The 18039-nt window shown below is 45.3% G+C and overlaps 1 protein-coding gene across 1 annotated transcript in view; it reads left to right on the top strand.

Annotated features, from left to right (window-relative positions):
• Positions 1–18039, top strand: part of LOC126474023 (parafibromin) — a 65262-nt gene that overhangs the window by 34953 nt on the left and 12270 nt on the right. Inside the window, exon 8 of the mRNA XM_050101428.1 lies at positions 17400–17629. Coding sequence (XP_049957385.1) covers positions 17400–17629 — 230 coding nt within the window. The remainder of the gene's footprint in view (positions 1–17399; positions 17630–18039) is intronic.

Genomic DNA, 18039 nt, shown 5'->3' with positions numbered 1-18039 from the left:
TTTTCTTTTCTTTTTCTTTTACATAATGAAAGAATAAGTTTTCTCAATCTATAAATAAAGTGCCATCTATCAGGCCTGTATGCATATTTTTGGGCTCCACAACTTTAACTGTAAATTTTAGTGTAATGATGATGAGAGAAGGCCAGAAGTACTGTGCAGTCGAGGAAGATACAAATTCAAGGCAAAGAATATGCACAAAATTTCAAATGAAATGAATAGCTTTTAGTAGACTCACTGATTAGCCTGGCGGATCTCAAAACATTTTCTGGGGACATTCACAAAGTCTTAATAACTACTCCATAAAACAAAACAAAATAAAATAAAGTTATGTAATTATTTTTTGTTTGTTTGCAGGTACACATCTCCAGTCCTACACACTGCAATCCCTGTGCTGCTTTACAGTAGCCAAAGCAAAATAGTGCAACCGTCTTTATCAACGGTCTGCATAATTTTGTTCAGGTTCCAGAAAGTATGGCACAGTTCTGTGGGACAGGGATTCTAGTGGGTAGCAGAACTGCAGACGTGTACATGATATCCCAGTCACAGTATATTTTGTTGTGGTGATTGTCTGTGAAAACTTTTATTTACATAAATTGTAACAGTGGAGATTTTTTAACACTTCCAATGTTTCGTTTGTGTAATACCTATATCTTTGATAGTGCTTACTTAATTTTGTGTATGAAATGTAGTGGTAACTTCGAAAAAGAAGAATGGGAATGGAAAAGTCATAAATCTATCTCTCCGTCCACAATTTTCATACAGTTCATTTTCTCTATGTGGTGGATGCTCAGTGTTCTGCATCTTACATACTTGATGAATTACATATCTACAACTACATATACATACATATACCACAATCAGCCTTACTGTGCATCACAGAGGGTACCCTGTACCACTACTAGTCATTTCCTTTCCTGTTCCCCTTTGCAGATAGAGTAAGGAAGAAATGGTGTTTTATATACATCTGTATGAACCCTAACTTCTTTTGTCTTACATTCTTGGTTCTTCAAAAATGTATGTTGGCAGTTGTAGACTTGTTATGCAGTCAGCTTCAATTCCTGAAGCATCTCTGTAATATCTGGTTGTTGTTCGAACCTACCAGTAACAAACCTAGCAGCAAGCCTCTTAATTGCTTCGATGTCTTCTATTAATCCGACCTGGTACAGATCCCAAAGACACAAACAGCACTCAAGAATAGGTTGCACTAGCATCCTGTATGCAGTCTCCTTTATAGATGAACCACACTTTCCTAATATTCTCCCATTAGATAAGACTTGATGATTCACAACCTCACCTGCTAATTCCATTGCACATCACTTTTCAGCATTATCCTCAGATATTTAAATTATGAGGCTGTGTCAAACAGGGCACTGCTAATGCTGTATCTGAACATTACAGATTTGTTTTTCCTGCTAATCTGCATTAACTTAAGTTTTCTACATTTTGAGCTGGATGCCATTCATCACACCAACTAGAAATTGTTATGTTCCAACTAGAAATATTGTCTAATTCATTTTGTATCCTCCTGCAGTCATTCAACTTGACACCTCACTATAAACCACAGCATCATCAGCAAACAACTGCACATTGCTGCCCACACTGTCCGCCAAACCATTTTTGTATACGGAAAATAATAACTGTCATATCACACTCCCCTGGGCCACTCCTAATGATACCCTTATCTCTGATGAACAGTCGCCACTGAGAACAGCATTCTAGGCTCTATCACTTAAGATGTCTTTGAGCCACTCACACATCTGGGACTCTATTTCATATGCTCGTACCTTTGTGAACGGTTTGCAGTGGGGCACTGTGTCAAATGCTTTTCACAAATCTACAGATATGGAATATAGATGTTGCCTTTCATACATGATTTGCAGGAGATCACATGAGGAAAGAGCAAGCTGAGTTTAACAGATGCGGTGCTTTCTAACACTGTGCTGATTCGTGGACACAAACTTTTCGGTCTGTAGGAAATCTTTGATATTCAAGCCGAGAATACATTTAAGAATTTTGCAGCAGATCAATGTTAAGGATATTGGTTTGTAATTTGGTGAGTGTTCTTTTACCCTTCTTATATAGAGGAGCCACCTGTTCTTTTTTCCAGTTTCTTGGGACTTTGTACTGGGCAAGAGATTCGCAATAAGTTCAAGCTGAGTAAAGGGGGCCAATGCCATAGCGTAGACTTCATAAAATTGGGATTCCATCCAGACCTCGTGTCATATTTGCTATCAACTCTTTCCGTTGTTTCTCTGTGGCAGAGAAGCTTAAGTTCATAGTGTTTTTGTTTTTTGTAGTTCACTGTTACTATTTGAGTTTACATATTGTCATTTTGTCATTTGTAGATAGTCAGTGGAGCTATGGGGGTGATCTCCCGGTTAAAAATAAACTTTCTCCCGGGTGGGAAACCAGGGTGTATACGGGGACAAGGAAAAAAAATTCCCGGATTATTCCCGGATTTCTCCCGGATACCCCGTTTAAAAAATGATTTTTCCCGGGTGAAAATACACTTTTTATGTGCTAAGTGACAGTAGGTTTTCCGTAGATTTTCTCTCGGAACTGTAAAACTTATGAATCCTTTGAATGGTTAACGTTGTATACAATCGCATGGAACTTCCCGGAAAAAAAAGAAAAGACGGGGCAAAGAAGGTTTTGGAGAGACCTTTAATTTAAAAAAAAAAAAGGGAGAGAAATTTTGGAAAGACCTTTGATTTGCAGCAACATATACGCTGCATATTTTCGTATTACAAAAGTATAAATTCGAATTGCACCAAACACAGCGCGTTAGTTTCCGAAGCGTTGAAACCGAGGTTGCGATGTCCTTTTGTAAGCGAGTCATATCTCAAGCCACGAGATCTCGTCAGCCGATGACAGCGGCTATTCAGAGCATAGGACACGTGTTTTAGTCAGCCAATAGCAAGATCACTGGTCACATAGCGCGAACACGCAAGAGGAAAAGTTAACGGTTTACATTAATGTATGCCGTACCGTATATCTACTAGAAAAGCTAAGCTTTCACATATAATGTTAGTCTCTAAGATTAACACGCTACAACAGAAGCTAAGCTTTCACGTGTAAAGTTGATATTTTTTTGCGTGTGTTATACTTTAAGACACATCACACAAATGTGCCAGTAAATTTAAAATAATGACATAAATGTCTCGGCTCGAAATTCTTGTAAGTGGCTGGTCCTCAAACTGTTCAGTTTCGAACGCTCTGTGATTCAGATATCCATCCCACTTTCTCACACGTAACATAATTCATGTTGCATAAAAAGAAATTTACTTTGAAAGTAATGCTTTTCTAACCACCGTTCGCAATACTATTCGGAGACTGTTAGAAATAGGTCCGATTTAACAGTTGCCAGAGAGCACCAGAAAACAGGCATAATTGTGCGTGTGCAACTGCAGTGGTGTAGGAAGCCCGTATGTTCGTGTGTATAAAGCACTAAGAGAGCTTACATTACACCATAAAAGAAACAGTGCATCAGAGGATACTCCAAGAGCATCGGAATTTCGTAAACCATACTAAAATCTGGAGTACCAGTACTCTACGATCTCATTTTTGGTTCTTTATTATGGCATAATGCCATATATGGCAGAAGATGATAACGTGCGCTTGAAATTGCACTTGAAATTCAGCAAACAGTTGGAAGTAGCCAATACTGTAAAATGATCGCCTCGGCGGAAAGATTAATAAAGCCAAATTTCTTTAGCAAACTTGCAAAAATAACTTCACTGTTCTGCAAGGCGATTAATGCTTGACTGCTACTAACTTGGAAATAAAATAAAATCAGAAAACTGAAATTAATAATATATTTTTGTGCTCCGTAATTATGTGAATGTATTTTAATTCACTTGATAGCTCCCAGCCACAGAAATCCGTTTTGTTTTCATTTGACATGGGAGCAGTACACGAAGAGAAGCAGCGAATTCACTTTACGTAAACACGGGTCATGTGGAGGTTAACCCCCTCCCCACTACAACTCAGACGACTCTGTGCAAGCGTGAATCTGGCAGCTAGTGCGCATGAGAAAAAAATTTCTCGTTTGCATCTGGGTGCTTGCTGCTACTACCGATACAGCTAACAGCCAAACTTCAAGTAATGGGAGAAGGTACTGCTTATACGCGAGTCAAATGCGCAGCCCCCAGGGGCTTAGCTTTCATTTGCTGAGTACGGGCTTGGCGACCCCGGGGTCCTGAGCTGGGGACTGGTCAGCGCCGCCAGTCTCCTGTCACCGTAACCCCCGGACATGCTTCAGCGACCACCATATGGCGCGGCGGTGGAATGTTGTGTGCTGTGGGGAATGGTAATCTTGACTTGATCGCCTGGATTGCGAGGAAGGCCAACCTCTATAAAAAACCCTCAATCTTACGGTGTGCTCCGCACCTATAAGATGCATGGCTGTTGGGGTGGAACAGTCGCAAGCGGGCAACCTCTGGGGCACCTGCCGCACCCCAGATGTATAAGGCAACTCAGGCACGTGGGGCTCTGTCTGAGCGGACCTTTAGTTCTCTAGCTGCTCGTGGGACCGTAATGGACCCTTCGACCTCTACATTTCCCCCTACCAGTGGATTGGGTGGGCCACTGGTAGGAAAACACACCCCATTGAAAAAGCGACTTCGTGCTACGAGTCCTCCAGCGCCTGGTGTTGCTAGAGATTTATCAGACTGTCGTAACAGAGCACATGCTGATAATCAGAATGTGTTTTTGATTATTAAATGGAAGGAGGGTAGCTTTGAGAGGGTTTCTCCCTTTTACATCCACAAGGGTCTTGAGGGAATTGCAGGCACACTGAAATCTGTGAAGTGACTGCACAATGGGACTCTGTTAGTTGAGACTTCTAGTTCCCGTCAAGTCGCTTCTCTTCAGAAAGCAACTTGTCTCGGAGAGTACGCTATCGAGACCGAGCTCCACTCCACTTTGAATTATAGTAAGGGTGTTGTGACATGTAGGGACTTGGTGGATATCCCCACAGACAAGTTAAAATCTGAGTGGGCTGACGAAGGTATTGTTGACATGCAGCATATTATGAAACGAGTCGATGGGGACCTCGTCAAATCCGACTCGTTTATTCTCACGTTCAGTTACCCGAGACTCCCAGAGCATGTTAAAGCGGGGTTCTTACGTTTGCCAGTACCGCCATATTTCCCTAACGCAATGCGCTGTTTTAAATGTCAGCACTTTGGGCATACTACGTTGGGGTGCAATGGGATAGCCACTTGTGGTAAATGTGGTCAGCCTGCCCATGAAGGAGCCGATTGTTCATCGCCTGTGAAGTGCGTAAATTGCTCTGGGAGTCAGCCTATCTGGAGCTGGGTCTGCCCCATCTATCTTGAAGAACGGAAGATACAGGAGATTAAAACATCTAAGCTCATCCCCTATGGTGAGGCCAAGAAGCTCTTTAAGGCCATGCAACCTCCTGTGTTTTCAACATCTTTCGCTTCTGCTCTGAAAAAACCGGTAAAAATGGCCACTGTTGCTACGCAAACGGAGGTTGCTAGTGTTAACACTAATACCTGCGTTTGCCAGTGCACTTGTGCTGCTGCGGTTGTTTTGCAACCTGCAGCTCTCGCCGCAATATCGGACAAGGCTGTGGTTGCTGACATTGGGGTACTTCCTGCCTCTCCCCATATGGCGCCTTCTGCCCAGGCGAGTACAGCTCCAGCTGTTGACAAGGCTCTGCATTCAAAGCCCCCCAAGACAAAGACCCTGAAGGTGAAGGTTTTGCCACCTCAGGAGACTAGTCAGGGTCGGTCCGATGACGAGGCCATCGTACTGTCTGACATATCCCGTGGGTCGTCATCGGAGCTGATGGACGTTGATGTCAACCGGGGGCGATCTTCTCGCCCCAGGAATAAATCTCCGGCCAGTACAGGCTCTCCTCCAAAGCACAGAGGCAGGGTGAAAGTTCAGCCACCCTGATCACTGGCTCCCATATTACAGTGGAACCTGAATGGGTTCAGGATGCATGTGGCCGAATTACAACTCCTTGTACGAGAGTGCCCTTTGTGCTTATGTCTCCAAGAGATACATTGATGCTCCTTCTTTACGGGGCTATACCGTATATCGAAAAGATGCTCTGACGGGGGAAAGGGCAAAGGGGGTGTTGCGGTTTTTGTCCGTGACGTGCGCCCCTCATCCGAGCTCCCTCTCGTTACAGACTTGCAAGCAGTTGCAGTTGACCTTCTTGTGGGTCGGAGGGACACAGTCTGTTCGATTTACTTACCACCTCAGGATGCGATAGACTCTGCGGCTCTCTCAGACCTTATTACCCAACTCGCCCGCCCATTTCTTCTTCTGGGGGACTTCAATGTTCATAATGTCTTATGGGGCTCTCCGACTACTTGCCCCAGGGGTCGCATTCTGGAAAGCCTCATGATGTCTGAAGAACTGTGCATCCTCGACTCTGGTGCTCCCACTCATTTCTGTACTACTTCTGGGTCGTCATCAGCTATTGACCTTTCCTTTTGCTCTCCGGCACTCGCGGATTCTGCTCTGTGGGAGGTTGCTGCTGACCTCCATTCTAGTGACCACTTCCCCCTTTGGATTCGCCCCCTGGATGAGGCTGTGGCATTCCCAGTGCCGTCCCAGTGGCACCTCTGCAGATCTGACTGGACACTTTTCAGCCAACTGGCTGTTTTGGAACACCGTGCCAGTGTCCACGAATGGGTAGACCATGTTACAGCCGTGATCTCCCATGCTGCTGAATTGTCAATCCCACAGTCATCCGGTCATCCCAAGAGGCATCCTGTCCCTTGGTGGACCACTGAGTGCCGCTCAGCCATCCGAGCCTGCCGTGCTGCTCTGCACCGCTTCAAGTGCTGTCCATCAGCTGACAATCTTGCGGCCTTTCGGGTGGCGAGGGCCAAAGCGCGGCGAGTGATTAAAGAGAGCAAACGACGGTCATGGCAATCGTTCTTGAACTCCATCTCCCGCTCCACTAGTTCTACGAAAGTATGGGAAGCCATCAGGAGGATTTCCGGGAAACTCAGCCAACTACCTGTCACGGCATTGCTGCATCAAGGATGTCTCCTCATGGCGCCGAGAGACATCGCCCAGACACTGGCCATGCATTTTGCGGAATCTACCGCCACTATTAACTGTGATCCAGATTTCTGCCGCTACCGCACTGCCATCGAGAGGGGTCACTTGGACTTCCGGTCTCCAAATTCTGAACCCTACAACTGCCCCTTCACAATGTGGGAACTGGATTCGACGCTGTCTGTGGCTCATGATACTGCGCCTGGTCATGATCAAATTCGGTTCAGCATGCTGCAGCACTTGTTGCTGCCATCCAAGGAAGTTCTCCTGAATTGTTTTAATATGATATGGTTATCCGGCACGTACCCTGACTCGTGGAGGGAGGCGATTTTGATTCCCCTCCTCAAACCGGGGAAGGACCGAACGCATCCCAGTAGTTATCGAAGTATTGCTTTGACGAGCTGTGTCGGGAAGACGTTGGAACGCATGGTCAACCGTCACCTGGTTTGGCTGCTCGAGACCAGGCAGCTCCTTAGCCCCTCTCAGTGCGGCTTTCGGAGATGTCGTTCCACTATAGACAACTTGACCCTGCTTGAGGCGGCCATCCAGCAGGCCTTCCTACGTACCCAGCATTGTCTAGGTGTATTCTTTGACATTAATAAGGCGTATGACACTACTTGGCGCCGCCTTATCCTCAATCAACTCCATGAATGGGGCTTTCGTGGCTGTCTCCCCATCTTCATTCGGTCCTTTCTTTCCCACCGCCTCTTTCGATATCAGGTTGGTAATGTGCTATCTGATTTGTACGTGCAGGAGAATGGTGTTCCTCAGGGAAGCGTTTTAAGTGTCACCCTCTTTGCCATCGCCAACAGTATCACGTCCACTATCCGGAGTCCTGCCCAGTGCTCCTTGTTTGTGGACGATTTTGCTGTTTTCTGTTCTTCCTCCAGTCTTGTCACTGCTAGTCGGCAGTTGCAGCTTACGATAAAGCGCTTAGCGGGATGGACTGCGAAGACGGGCTTTACCTGTTCTGCAGACAAATGTGTGTGTGTGTGTTCATTTTAATCGTTCTCGACGTCTTTTTACCTCCCCTGAATTGCGTCTGAGGGACACCATTCTTCCTTTTAGAGACACTGTGAGGTTCCTGGGCCTCACTTTTGATTCCAAGTTGTCGTGGTTGCCTCACCTTAAAGACCTAAAGGTGTGGGCCCTGAAGGCACTGAATATTTTGAAGTGTCTGAGCCATTGGTCCTGGGGAGCAGATCGGGCGCGTTTGCTGCAGTTTTATAGGGCTTTCGTCCGATCGTGTCTTGACTATGGTTGCACCGTGTATGGGTCAGCGAGGCCTTCGTATCTGAAGATTCTTGACGCAGTACACCATGAGGGTATCAGGCTGGCCACTGGTGCCTTCCGTACCAGTCCCATACCCAGCCTGTGTGCTGAGGCAGGAGGACCGCCGCTCGCCATCCGGCGGAAACTCCTCATGGTGCGACGGGTGTGTCAATTCCTTGCCTGTCCTACCTCCCCTGCATACCCTACCGTTGCCCGACCGCCTATGGAACGTCTCTTTTTCCAGTCGTCCCAGGGCAACGAGACCATTTGGGATTTGTGCCAAGCATTTGCTTGAGTCCCTTTGTGTGGAGCGTGTGGCCCCTCAACGACAAGGTTTTACCCGCCTGCCTCCCTGGTTGCTCCAGAGGCCCAGCGTCCTTTTAGACTTGTCAGAGTACCGGAGGAGCTGCACTCCTGCGTTTGTTTTTACCTCCTTATTTTCCGATATTTTACACCAGCATCCCGACCATGTACCAGTATTTACAGATGGCTCTAAACAGGGGGACTCTGTTGGTTGTGCTGTTGTTTTCCCTGATCGCGTCGTCAAGTTACGGCTTCCTGCGGTGTTTAGCATCTTTGATGCCGAATTGTTTGCGATCTTGCGGGCATTGGAGCAGATGAGATGTGTTCCCAGTCTTAAGTTCCTCATCTGTTCTGACTCCCTGAGTGCCCTTCAGACCATGCAACACTTGTACCCAGCGGATACGGTCGTCCAGAACATCCATGATGCCCTACTCCACCTGCAACGGCAGGGGAAGGAGGTTTTTTTCTGCTGGGTGCCGGGGCACGTGGGTATTAGGGGGAACGAACTGGCGGATGTGGCTGCCAAAGATGCATGTTCCCTCCCTCACGTTGTTGAATGTGCCGTCCCCCTCCATGCTGTCACCTCCCTCCTGCATTTTCGTGTTATGCGTCAATGGGAAGAGGAGTGACTGGCAGTCGGTGACAATAAGCTGCGTCTGGTCAAGGCCACCACACGGCCATGGCGTACGTCCTACCAGTCATGCAGGTGGGATGAGGTTCTCCTCACTCGCCTCTGCATCGGTCACAGTCCCTTAACACATGGTTTTTTACTCCGGCGGGAGGACCCCCCAATCTGCAGTGCTTCTGGCGTCCATATTACTGTCCGCCACATTTTACTTGACTGTCTTTTATTCTCTGACCAGAGGGCGGTGGTTTCTTTGCCACCGGATTTGCCCTCTATTTTGCAAGACGACGCAACGACTGTGGTTAAGGTCTTACGGTTTTGTATCCTGTCCAATTTATTGCCTCGGATTTTAGGGAGAGGGTTTTAATGTGCTGCTGGGTGACTGGCTCACCCAGGTTTTAGGTAAGAGGTTCGCCAGTCACGAATACCTCCTTGTTTCCCTTTGGTCTCTGTCCTCCTTTCCTTGTGTTTCCTTTCCTTTTTTAGTGCGTTTCTTCTCCTCTTGTTTTGCCTCTGTATGTGAGGATTTGGAACTGCGTCAGGTCTGTGTCTTTTAGTCGTTCTCCTTGTTCGCTGTCCGTCTTAGTCCCTTCACTGCATGTGTTCCTGTTTGGGCGCTGATGACCACGCTGTTTAGCGCCCGTAAACCTCAAACACACACACACACACACACACACACACACACACACACACACACACCTCAAATGCGCAACAGACCGCTGGAAATTGGTCAAACGAACCTAATGTGAACAGTTGTGACGTCATGCTCATAGCAAGCAGTTTATTGTTAAGAAGAATTACAGTCTTCGCCCTACGTCCTTTGACATATTTTTGCTATTTGCAGATGCTTGTGCGTGCACAGTTGTTTGTTGTTGTAAATTGCACATTTCCTTTGCCACTAAAGTTTTATTTTTTTCCCTCTCTTTTATATTTTATTGCTGCAGTATCATTCTCCAGTAGCAGGATACAATAACATTCTTTGCTAGAGAATCAATTCTGCAGTCAAAATTACAAAAATTTAACTGAAAGCTAAAACAATGAAAAATTCCCAGAATTCCGAAAAATTTCCGGGTTTTTCCCGGTTTTCTCCCGGATGAAAGAATTCCCGGGTTTTTCCCGGATTTCCCGGTAGACCCAGGTCATATACACCCTGGAACACTTTCTCCCGGGTGATTCTCCCGGGTGAAAATACACTTTTTCTGTGTTAAGTGACTGTATACATTCCCTCGAAACTGTAAAAATTATCAATCATTTGAGTGGTTATGGTTTTATACAGTGGCTTAGAATTTCCCAGCACTTTAGAAAACGAAACTCAAGGGAGGAAACCACGTTTTGGAAAGTTCTTTGATGTGCAGCAACATACACTGCATATTTTTGTATTACGAAAGTATAAATTCAAATTGCACTAAAAACTGCATGTTACTTTCCGAAGCATTGAAATCGAGATTGCGATGTGCTTTTGTAAGCCAGTCATAGCTCATGTCATGTGATCTTGCCAGCTGATGACAGCGGATATTCATAGCATAGGACACGCGATGTAGTCAGCCAATAGGAACATCACTGTTAAGTAGCGCAAACAGACAAACAGGAAAAGTTAATGGTTTAAATTAATATACATAGTGTTGCTACAGAAAAAGCAAACTTTTCACATATAATATTTGTCGCAAAAATTAATAAGCTACAATAGAAACTAAGCTTTTTTGCACGTTTTACACTTTAAGACACATCACACAAATGTGCCAGTAAAATGTTTAATAGCAATATAAATCTCTGATCTTCTGGGCTCGAAATTCTTCTAAATGGCTTGTCATCAAAGAGTTGATTTTGAAATGAGAGTCAAACGCTCTGTGATTTAAGAAATTCATCGTATATTCTCGCACATAGTTCATCTTGCGCAAAAGGAAATATACTTTGAAAAATAACGCTTTCCACACCGCAATTCGCAATATTTTCCCGAGATCTGTTACAAATAGATTTGTTCCAGCAGTTGCCAGAGAGTGCCACATAAGAGGCATCCCTGCGCTTGTGCAGCTATGAAGACGTAGGAAGCACATATGTTTGTATGTGTAAAATATTAAAAGATCTTACATTATGTCATAAAAGAAACAAGACATCAGCGGATACTCCAAGAGACTCGGAATTTCTTGAACCATACTAAAATGAATAATTCGCATTAAAGTACACATCCGTATGTCCAGATTCCCAACGAAGTAGGCCTCAATCTAATATTAGGCTTTTCAGTGTGGTTTTCGGGATGTAAATTTTCGTGGAGTACCAATACTGTATTGTCTCATGTTTGGTTCTTTATTATGGCATAATGCCATACATGCTAGTAGATGAAAACGTGCATTTGAAATGCAGTGAACAATTGAAACTAGCCAATAGTGTGGAATTAAACACTTCGTTTGGAACAAACTGGCTGCCTCAGCAGAAAATATAAATAAAAGGCGAATTTCTGTAGAATAGTAACAAATATAACTTCATTGTTCTGCAAGGCGATTAATGCTTGACTGTCAGAAAGGTGGAAATAAAATAAAATCTGGAACTAACAACATATTGTAGCCTTCCATAATTATGTGAATGTATTTTAATTCACTTGATAGCTCCCAGCCACAGATATCACTTTTTTATTATTATTATTATTTTTTTTTATTTTTTTATTTTTTTTTTTTTTCATTTGACGTGAAAGCAGTAAACAAAGAGGAAACACCAAAATACTAAATGTAAACACAGATCACATGGAGTGCTGCCGCCCCCCATAACTCAGACTGCTCTGGGCATAACCCCCAGATCTACGATATTTTGAATCGGGCCAATACTAGATGGTGGTAGGCCCCCCCCCCCCCCCCCCCCTCCAGTATTTGAGATAGGGCGTAAAAAACTAAACAAAAAAAAAAGACTTTTCAAAAATAAGCACACATCTTTCTGAAGAGTCTGAGGAAACATAAGGAGTGTTATTTGGTCTCAAGTGTGCCAAAGTGCAGTGCCACACCTCTTCACACAGCATTCTTCTACCGCACGTCACTGTACTTTGCACTGTTGAATTCAAATGTGTATATTTTGTAATGGATGCAATCAAACTATATTCAGGACAGCAGAAATTAAAAATGTCCTCTGGTGCCTCTCCTGCAACCTGTCAGCTGATTTATCAAGCCCCTCTTAAAAAAAAAACCTCGCAATTAATACTGGATGGGATTATTTGTAACTGGAAGAACAAGAACTCTTCAGAAAATTTGGACTCTTTATTGCCTCTTAGCTAATAACTTTCTGTTCTGTGTGGCATAAAATGAAATACAGGATACATAAAACCAGGTAAGACAAGGGATCTACATCTACATCCATATTCCGCAAGCCACCTGACGGTGAGTGGTGGAGGGTACCGTGAGTACCTCTTATCGGTTCTCTCTTCTATTCCAGTCTCGTATTGTTCGTGGAAAGGAGGATTGTCGGTATGCCTCTGTGTGGCCTCTAATCTCTCTGATTTTATCCTCATGGTCTCTTCGCGAGATATACGTAGGAGGGAGAAATATACTGCTTGACTCCTCAGTGAAGGTATGTTCTCAAAACTTCAACAAAAGCCCGTACCGAGCTACTGAGCGTCTCTCCTGCAGAGTCTTCCACTGGAGTTTATCTATCATCTCCGTAACGCTTTCGCGATTACTAAATGATCCTGTAACGAAGCGCGCTGCTCTCCGTTGGATCTTCTCTATCTCTTCTATCAACACTGTCTGTTACGGATCCCACACTGCTGAGCAGTATTCAACCAGTGGGCGAACAAGCATACTGTAACCTACTTCCTTTGTTTTCGGATTGACTCCTCAGTGAAGGTATGTTCTCAAAACTTCAACAAAAGCCCGTACCGAGCTACTGAGCGTCTCTCCTGCAGAGTCTTCCACTGGAGTTTATCTATCATCTCCGTAACGCTTTCGCGATAACTAAATGATCCTGTAACGAAGCGCGCTGCTCTCCGTTGGATCTTCTCTATCTCTTCTATCAACCCTGTCTGTTACGGATCCCACACTGCTGAGCAGTATTCAACCAGTGGGCGAACAAGCATACTGTAACCTACTTCCTTTGTTTTCGGATTGCATTTCCTTAGGAAATTATATATATATATATATATATATATTAGAGGGAAACATTCCACGTGGGAAAAATATATCTAAAAACAAAGATGATGTGACTTACCGAACGAAAGCGCTGGCAGGTCGATAGACACACAAACAAACACAAACACACACACAAAATTCAAGCTTTCGCAACAAACTGTTGCCTCATCAGGAAAGAGGGAAGGAGAGGGAAAGACGAAAGGATGTGGGTTTTAAGGGAGAGGGTAAGGAGTCATTCCAATCTCGGGAGCGGAAAGACTTACCTTAGGGGGAAAAAAGGACGGGTATACACTCGCGCACACATGCACACATATCCATCCACACATATACAGACACAAGCAGACATCTCACAAGCAGACATATTTAAAGACAAAGGGTTCCACGACCGTGGTACTTTATCGTCGGGAGTATGTGGCTGAGTGACTGCATCAGCTTTCAGACAACACTACTTACAAAGTTTGCCAAGGTAATCCCATTCCTGATGTCCAGGCGGAGCTTCAAGGAATCCTCAGAACCATAGGCCCCCTACAAAACCTTTCACCTGACTCCATCAACCTCCTGACCCCACCAACACCCCGCTCCCCTACCTTCTTCCTAAAATTCACAAACCCAATCATCCAGCCACCCCGTTGTAGCTGGTTACCAAGCCCCCACAGGACGTATCTCTGCCTACATAGATCAACACCTTCAACCCATTACACCTTCTCCCATCCTTCATCAAAGACACCAACAACTTTCTCGAATGCCTGGAATCCTTACCCAATCTGTTACCCCCAGAAGCCATCCTTGTAACCATTGATGCCACTTCCCTATACACAAATATTCCGCACGTCCAGGGCCTCGCTGCGATGGAGCACTTCCTTTCACGCTGATCACCTGCCACCCTACCTAAAACCTCTTTCCTCATTACCTTAGCCAGCTTCATCCTGACCCACAACTTCTTCACTTTCGAAGGCCAGACATACCAACAACTAAAGGGAACAGCCATGGGTACCAGGATGGTCCCCTCGTACGCCAACCTATTTATGGGTCGCTTAGAGGAAGCCTTCTTTGTTACCCAAGCCTGCCAACCCAAAGTTTGGTACAGATTTATTGATGACATCTTCATGATCGGGACCCACAGTGAAGAAGAACTCCAGAATTTCCTTTCCAACCTCAACTCCTTTGGTTCCATCAGATTCACCTGGTCCTACTCCAAATCCCATGCCACTTTCCTTGACGTTGACCTCCACCTATCCAATGGCCAGCTTCACACGTCCGTCCACATCAAACCCACCAACAAACAACAGTACCTCCATTATGACACATGCCACCCATTCCACATCAAACAGTCCCTTCCCTACAGCCTGGGTCTTCATGGCAAACAAATCTGCTCCAGTCCGGAAGCCCTTAACCATTACACCAACAACCTGAAAACAGATGTCGCATCCCGCAACTACCCTCCCGACCTGGTACAGAAGCAAATAACCAGAGCCACTTCCTCATCCCCTCAAACCCAGAACCTCCCACAGAAGAACCCCAAAAGCGCCCCACTTGTGACAGGATACTTTCCGGGACTGGATCAGACTCTGAATGTGGCTCTCCAGCAGGGATATGACTTCCTCAAATCCTGCCCTGAAATGAGATCCATCCTTCATGAAATCCTCCCCACTCCACCAAGAGTGTCTTTCCGCCGTCCACCTAACCTTCGTAACCTCTTAGTTAATCCCTACGAAATCCGCAAACCACCTTCCCTACCCTCTGGCTCCTAACCTTGTAACTGCCCCGGTGTAAAACCTGTCCCATGCACCCTCCCACCACCACCTACTCCAATCCTGTAACCCGGAAGGTGTACACGATCAAAGGCAGAGCCATGTGTGAAAGCACCCACGTGATTTACCAACTGACCTGCCTACACTGTGAAGCTTTCTGTGTGGGAATGACCAGCAACAAACTGTCCATTCGCATGAATGGACACAGGCAGACAGTGTTTGTTGGTAATGAGGATCACCCTGTGGCTAAACATGCCTTGGTGCACGGCCAGCACATCTTGGCACAGTGTTACACCGTCTGGGTTATCTGGATACTTCCCACTAACACCAACCTGTCAGAACTCCGGAGATGGGAACTTGCCCTTCAGTATATCCTCTCTTCTCATTACCCACCAGGCCTCAACCTCCGCTAATTTCAAGTTGCTGACGCTCATACCTCACCTGTCATTCAACAACATCTTTGCCTCTGTACTACCGCGTCGACTGACATCTCTGCCCAAACTCTTTGCCTTTACAAATGTCTGCCTGTGTCAGTGTATGTGCAGATGGATATATGTGCGTGTGTGGGAATTATACCTGTCTTTTTTTCCCCCTAAGGTAAGTCTTTCCGCTCCCGGGATTGGAATGACTCCTTACCCTCTCCTTTAAAACCCACATCCTTTCGTCTTTCCCTCTTCTTCCCTCTTTCCTGATGAAGCAACCGTTGGTTGCGAAAGCTTGAATTTTGTGTGTATGTTTGTGTGTCTATCAACCTGCCAGCGCTTTCATTTGGTAAGTCACATCATCTTTATATATAATCTTGCTGCAGCTTTACATGGTGTGCTTTCCTTTCTGCAAAAGAATCTATTACCTCATCAAAGTTCGTCAAGCGTTTTGCTACATGAAAAATCTAAATGTCGTCTAATGCTGAAAAAGCTGTTAATACAAATAGTACCCAAGGCTGGTGTGGTTTCTCGATCTGATAATGTCTATTTTGTAACTGCCTGCTGGACAAAAGAAAAGAGGCCTTTCTAATGCTCGAACAGTCCACGGGTATACTGCCGGTTCATAGTGGCCAACGGGCACAATATTTCAGTGATCAGACATGTCGCCGTCATCAGGTACGCTGACGAACTGAGCTCCTGAGGGCGCACGGCCAATTTAAATCCCCTCCCCCTGCGCGCCGCTCTCTTCGCCGTCCGCGCCTGTGCGCCGGCAGTCACGAAGACGTGGGCGTCGGAATCTGTCGTAGCGTCGATGTGCTTGCTACGTCCGCCCTGGTCGCCAGTTCGTACTTCTTGCTGAGAGTCTTCTTAATTACGTTCAATGCCCGGTCCCAAGCCTTGCTGAGATTGTAGCCGCAATCTCGGTTGACAAGATCTTCCCTGGTGCGAATTTTGATAGCCTCCCTTATAACGCTGTCCCAATATTTAGAGGTCTGAGCCAGGATCTTGGTACGCTCATAATCCATCTCATGTTTCTAGGACAAACAGTGCCCTGCTACTGCCGACTTATTTGGGTATATCAGTTGAGTGTGCCTTTGATGTTCTCGGCAACGATCTTCGATGGTGTGTACTGTTTGTGCGATATAAGTCTTCCCACACTCACGGGGAATTTGGTATATGCCAGCCTTCCCCAAACCGAGGTCATCTTTCACACTTACCAGTAATGCCCGTGTTTTATTGGGCAGGCAAAAGAGGGTTTTAAACGGTGTTTCTCTAATATACAGACAATTTTCCCTGATAGTGCTCCATTGTACGTAATAAAGGCAGTGGCCACCTCTTCTTCCATGACTTCATCTGTCTCCACAAGTTGTGCTGCGATGGTGGGATGGAGAGCGCGTCTAATCTGCCATTTCCAGTACCCGTTTTCTGGGAACACGGTTTTGAGGTGTTCCAATTCCTGGGGCAGGTTCTCTGCATCTGAGATGCTGCGCGCCCTGTGTACTAGTGTTTTTAGTACTACATTCCTGTGCCAGACTCAGAATTAACTTAGAATAGTGTCGTAGCTATGCACTTTGCTATTATTTTTGAATTGAGATGGGTTATGTTTAGGAGTAATGGTAACTTTTTAGGCAGACACCTTACACATCACTAAAAGTTTATAATTTTGATTGGTAAGAATATGTTAAAAAAATAATTTTTTTTCTCAAGGAGTCTCTTAAAAAGGGGGGGGGGGGGGGGGGGAGTCGTATACTTGGGTAAATACAGTATGTCGTGTTATACAATACATGCATGTCATTATGCCTATTGCCTGTTGGATGTGAAGTATGGAAATGTTAGTATCTATACACATTTCTCATTGTTATTGCTACAGGTACTTGAGCACAGAGGAGAAGAAACTTCAGGGTGCCAAACGTGACAACGAAGTCCTCCTCCAGCGTCGCAAGGAAGGTGCTACAACTGTACCATACCGTGTCATCGACAACCCGCAAAAGCTCACCAATGCTGACTGGGATCGCGTAGTGGCAGTTTTCGTTATGGGGCCTTCGTGGCAGTTCAAGGGCTGGCCCTGGGGTGGTAACCCCGTTGAAATTTTTTCAAAAGGTGAACCAGTGTATTTTTGCTTTTCCATTTACAAGATTGCAAGTACAGCAAAATAAAATAGTATATAGTCTGCAGCACTTGGAGGGTGTAGTTGCTTAGGTGTGTGTGTGTGTGTGTGTGTGTGTGTGTGTGTGTGTGCGCGCGCTCGTGCGTGTGCGTGCGCGCGCGTCACTGAGTGCCTCAATTATACAGTGGGTGATCCCCTTCACTCCTTGCATTACTTAAATGAAATCACTTCGAGCAGCACTTTTATTTCATAGTTTCTATTCTGTTCCCTCCTATCTTCATCTGTTGTCTCCTTCACACTCAGTTTCCTTCGGCTTTCTTCTCTTCTTTCATTTCCCATTTATATCCTGTTTTGACATGTACTTCCCTTCCCCTCCTTACCTCTTCCTACATTGACAAATCCA

Source organism: Schistocerca serialis, chromosome 4 (genome assembly GCF_023864345.2).
Source record: "Schistocerca serialis cubense isolate TAMUIC-IGC-003099 chromosome 4, iqSchSeri2.2, whole genome shotgun sequence".
In the NCBI taxonomy this organism is placed as follows: domain Eukaryota; kingdom Metazoa; phylum Arthropoda; class Insecta; order Orthoptera; family Acrididae; genus Schistocerca; species Schistocerca serialis.
Note: the sequence above shows the minus strand (reverse complement) of the source record. Positions and strands in the feature narration are given on the sequence as shown.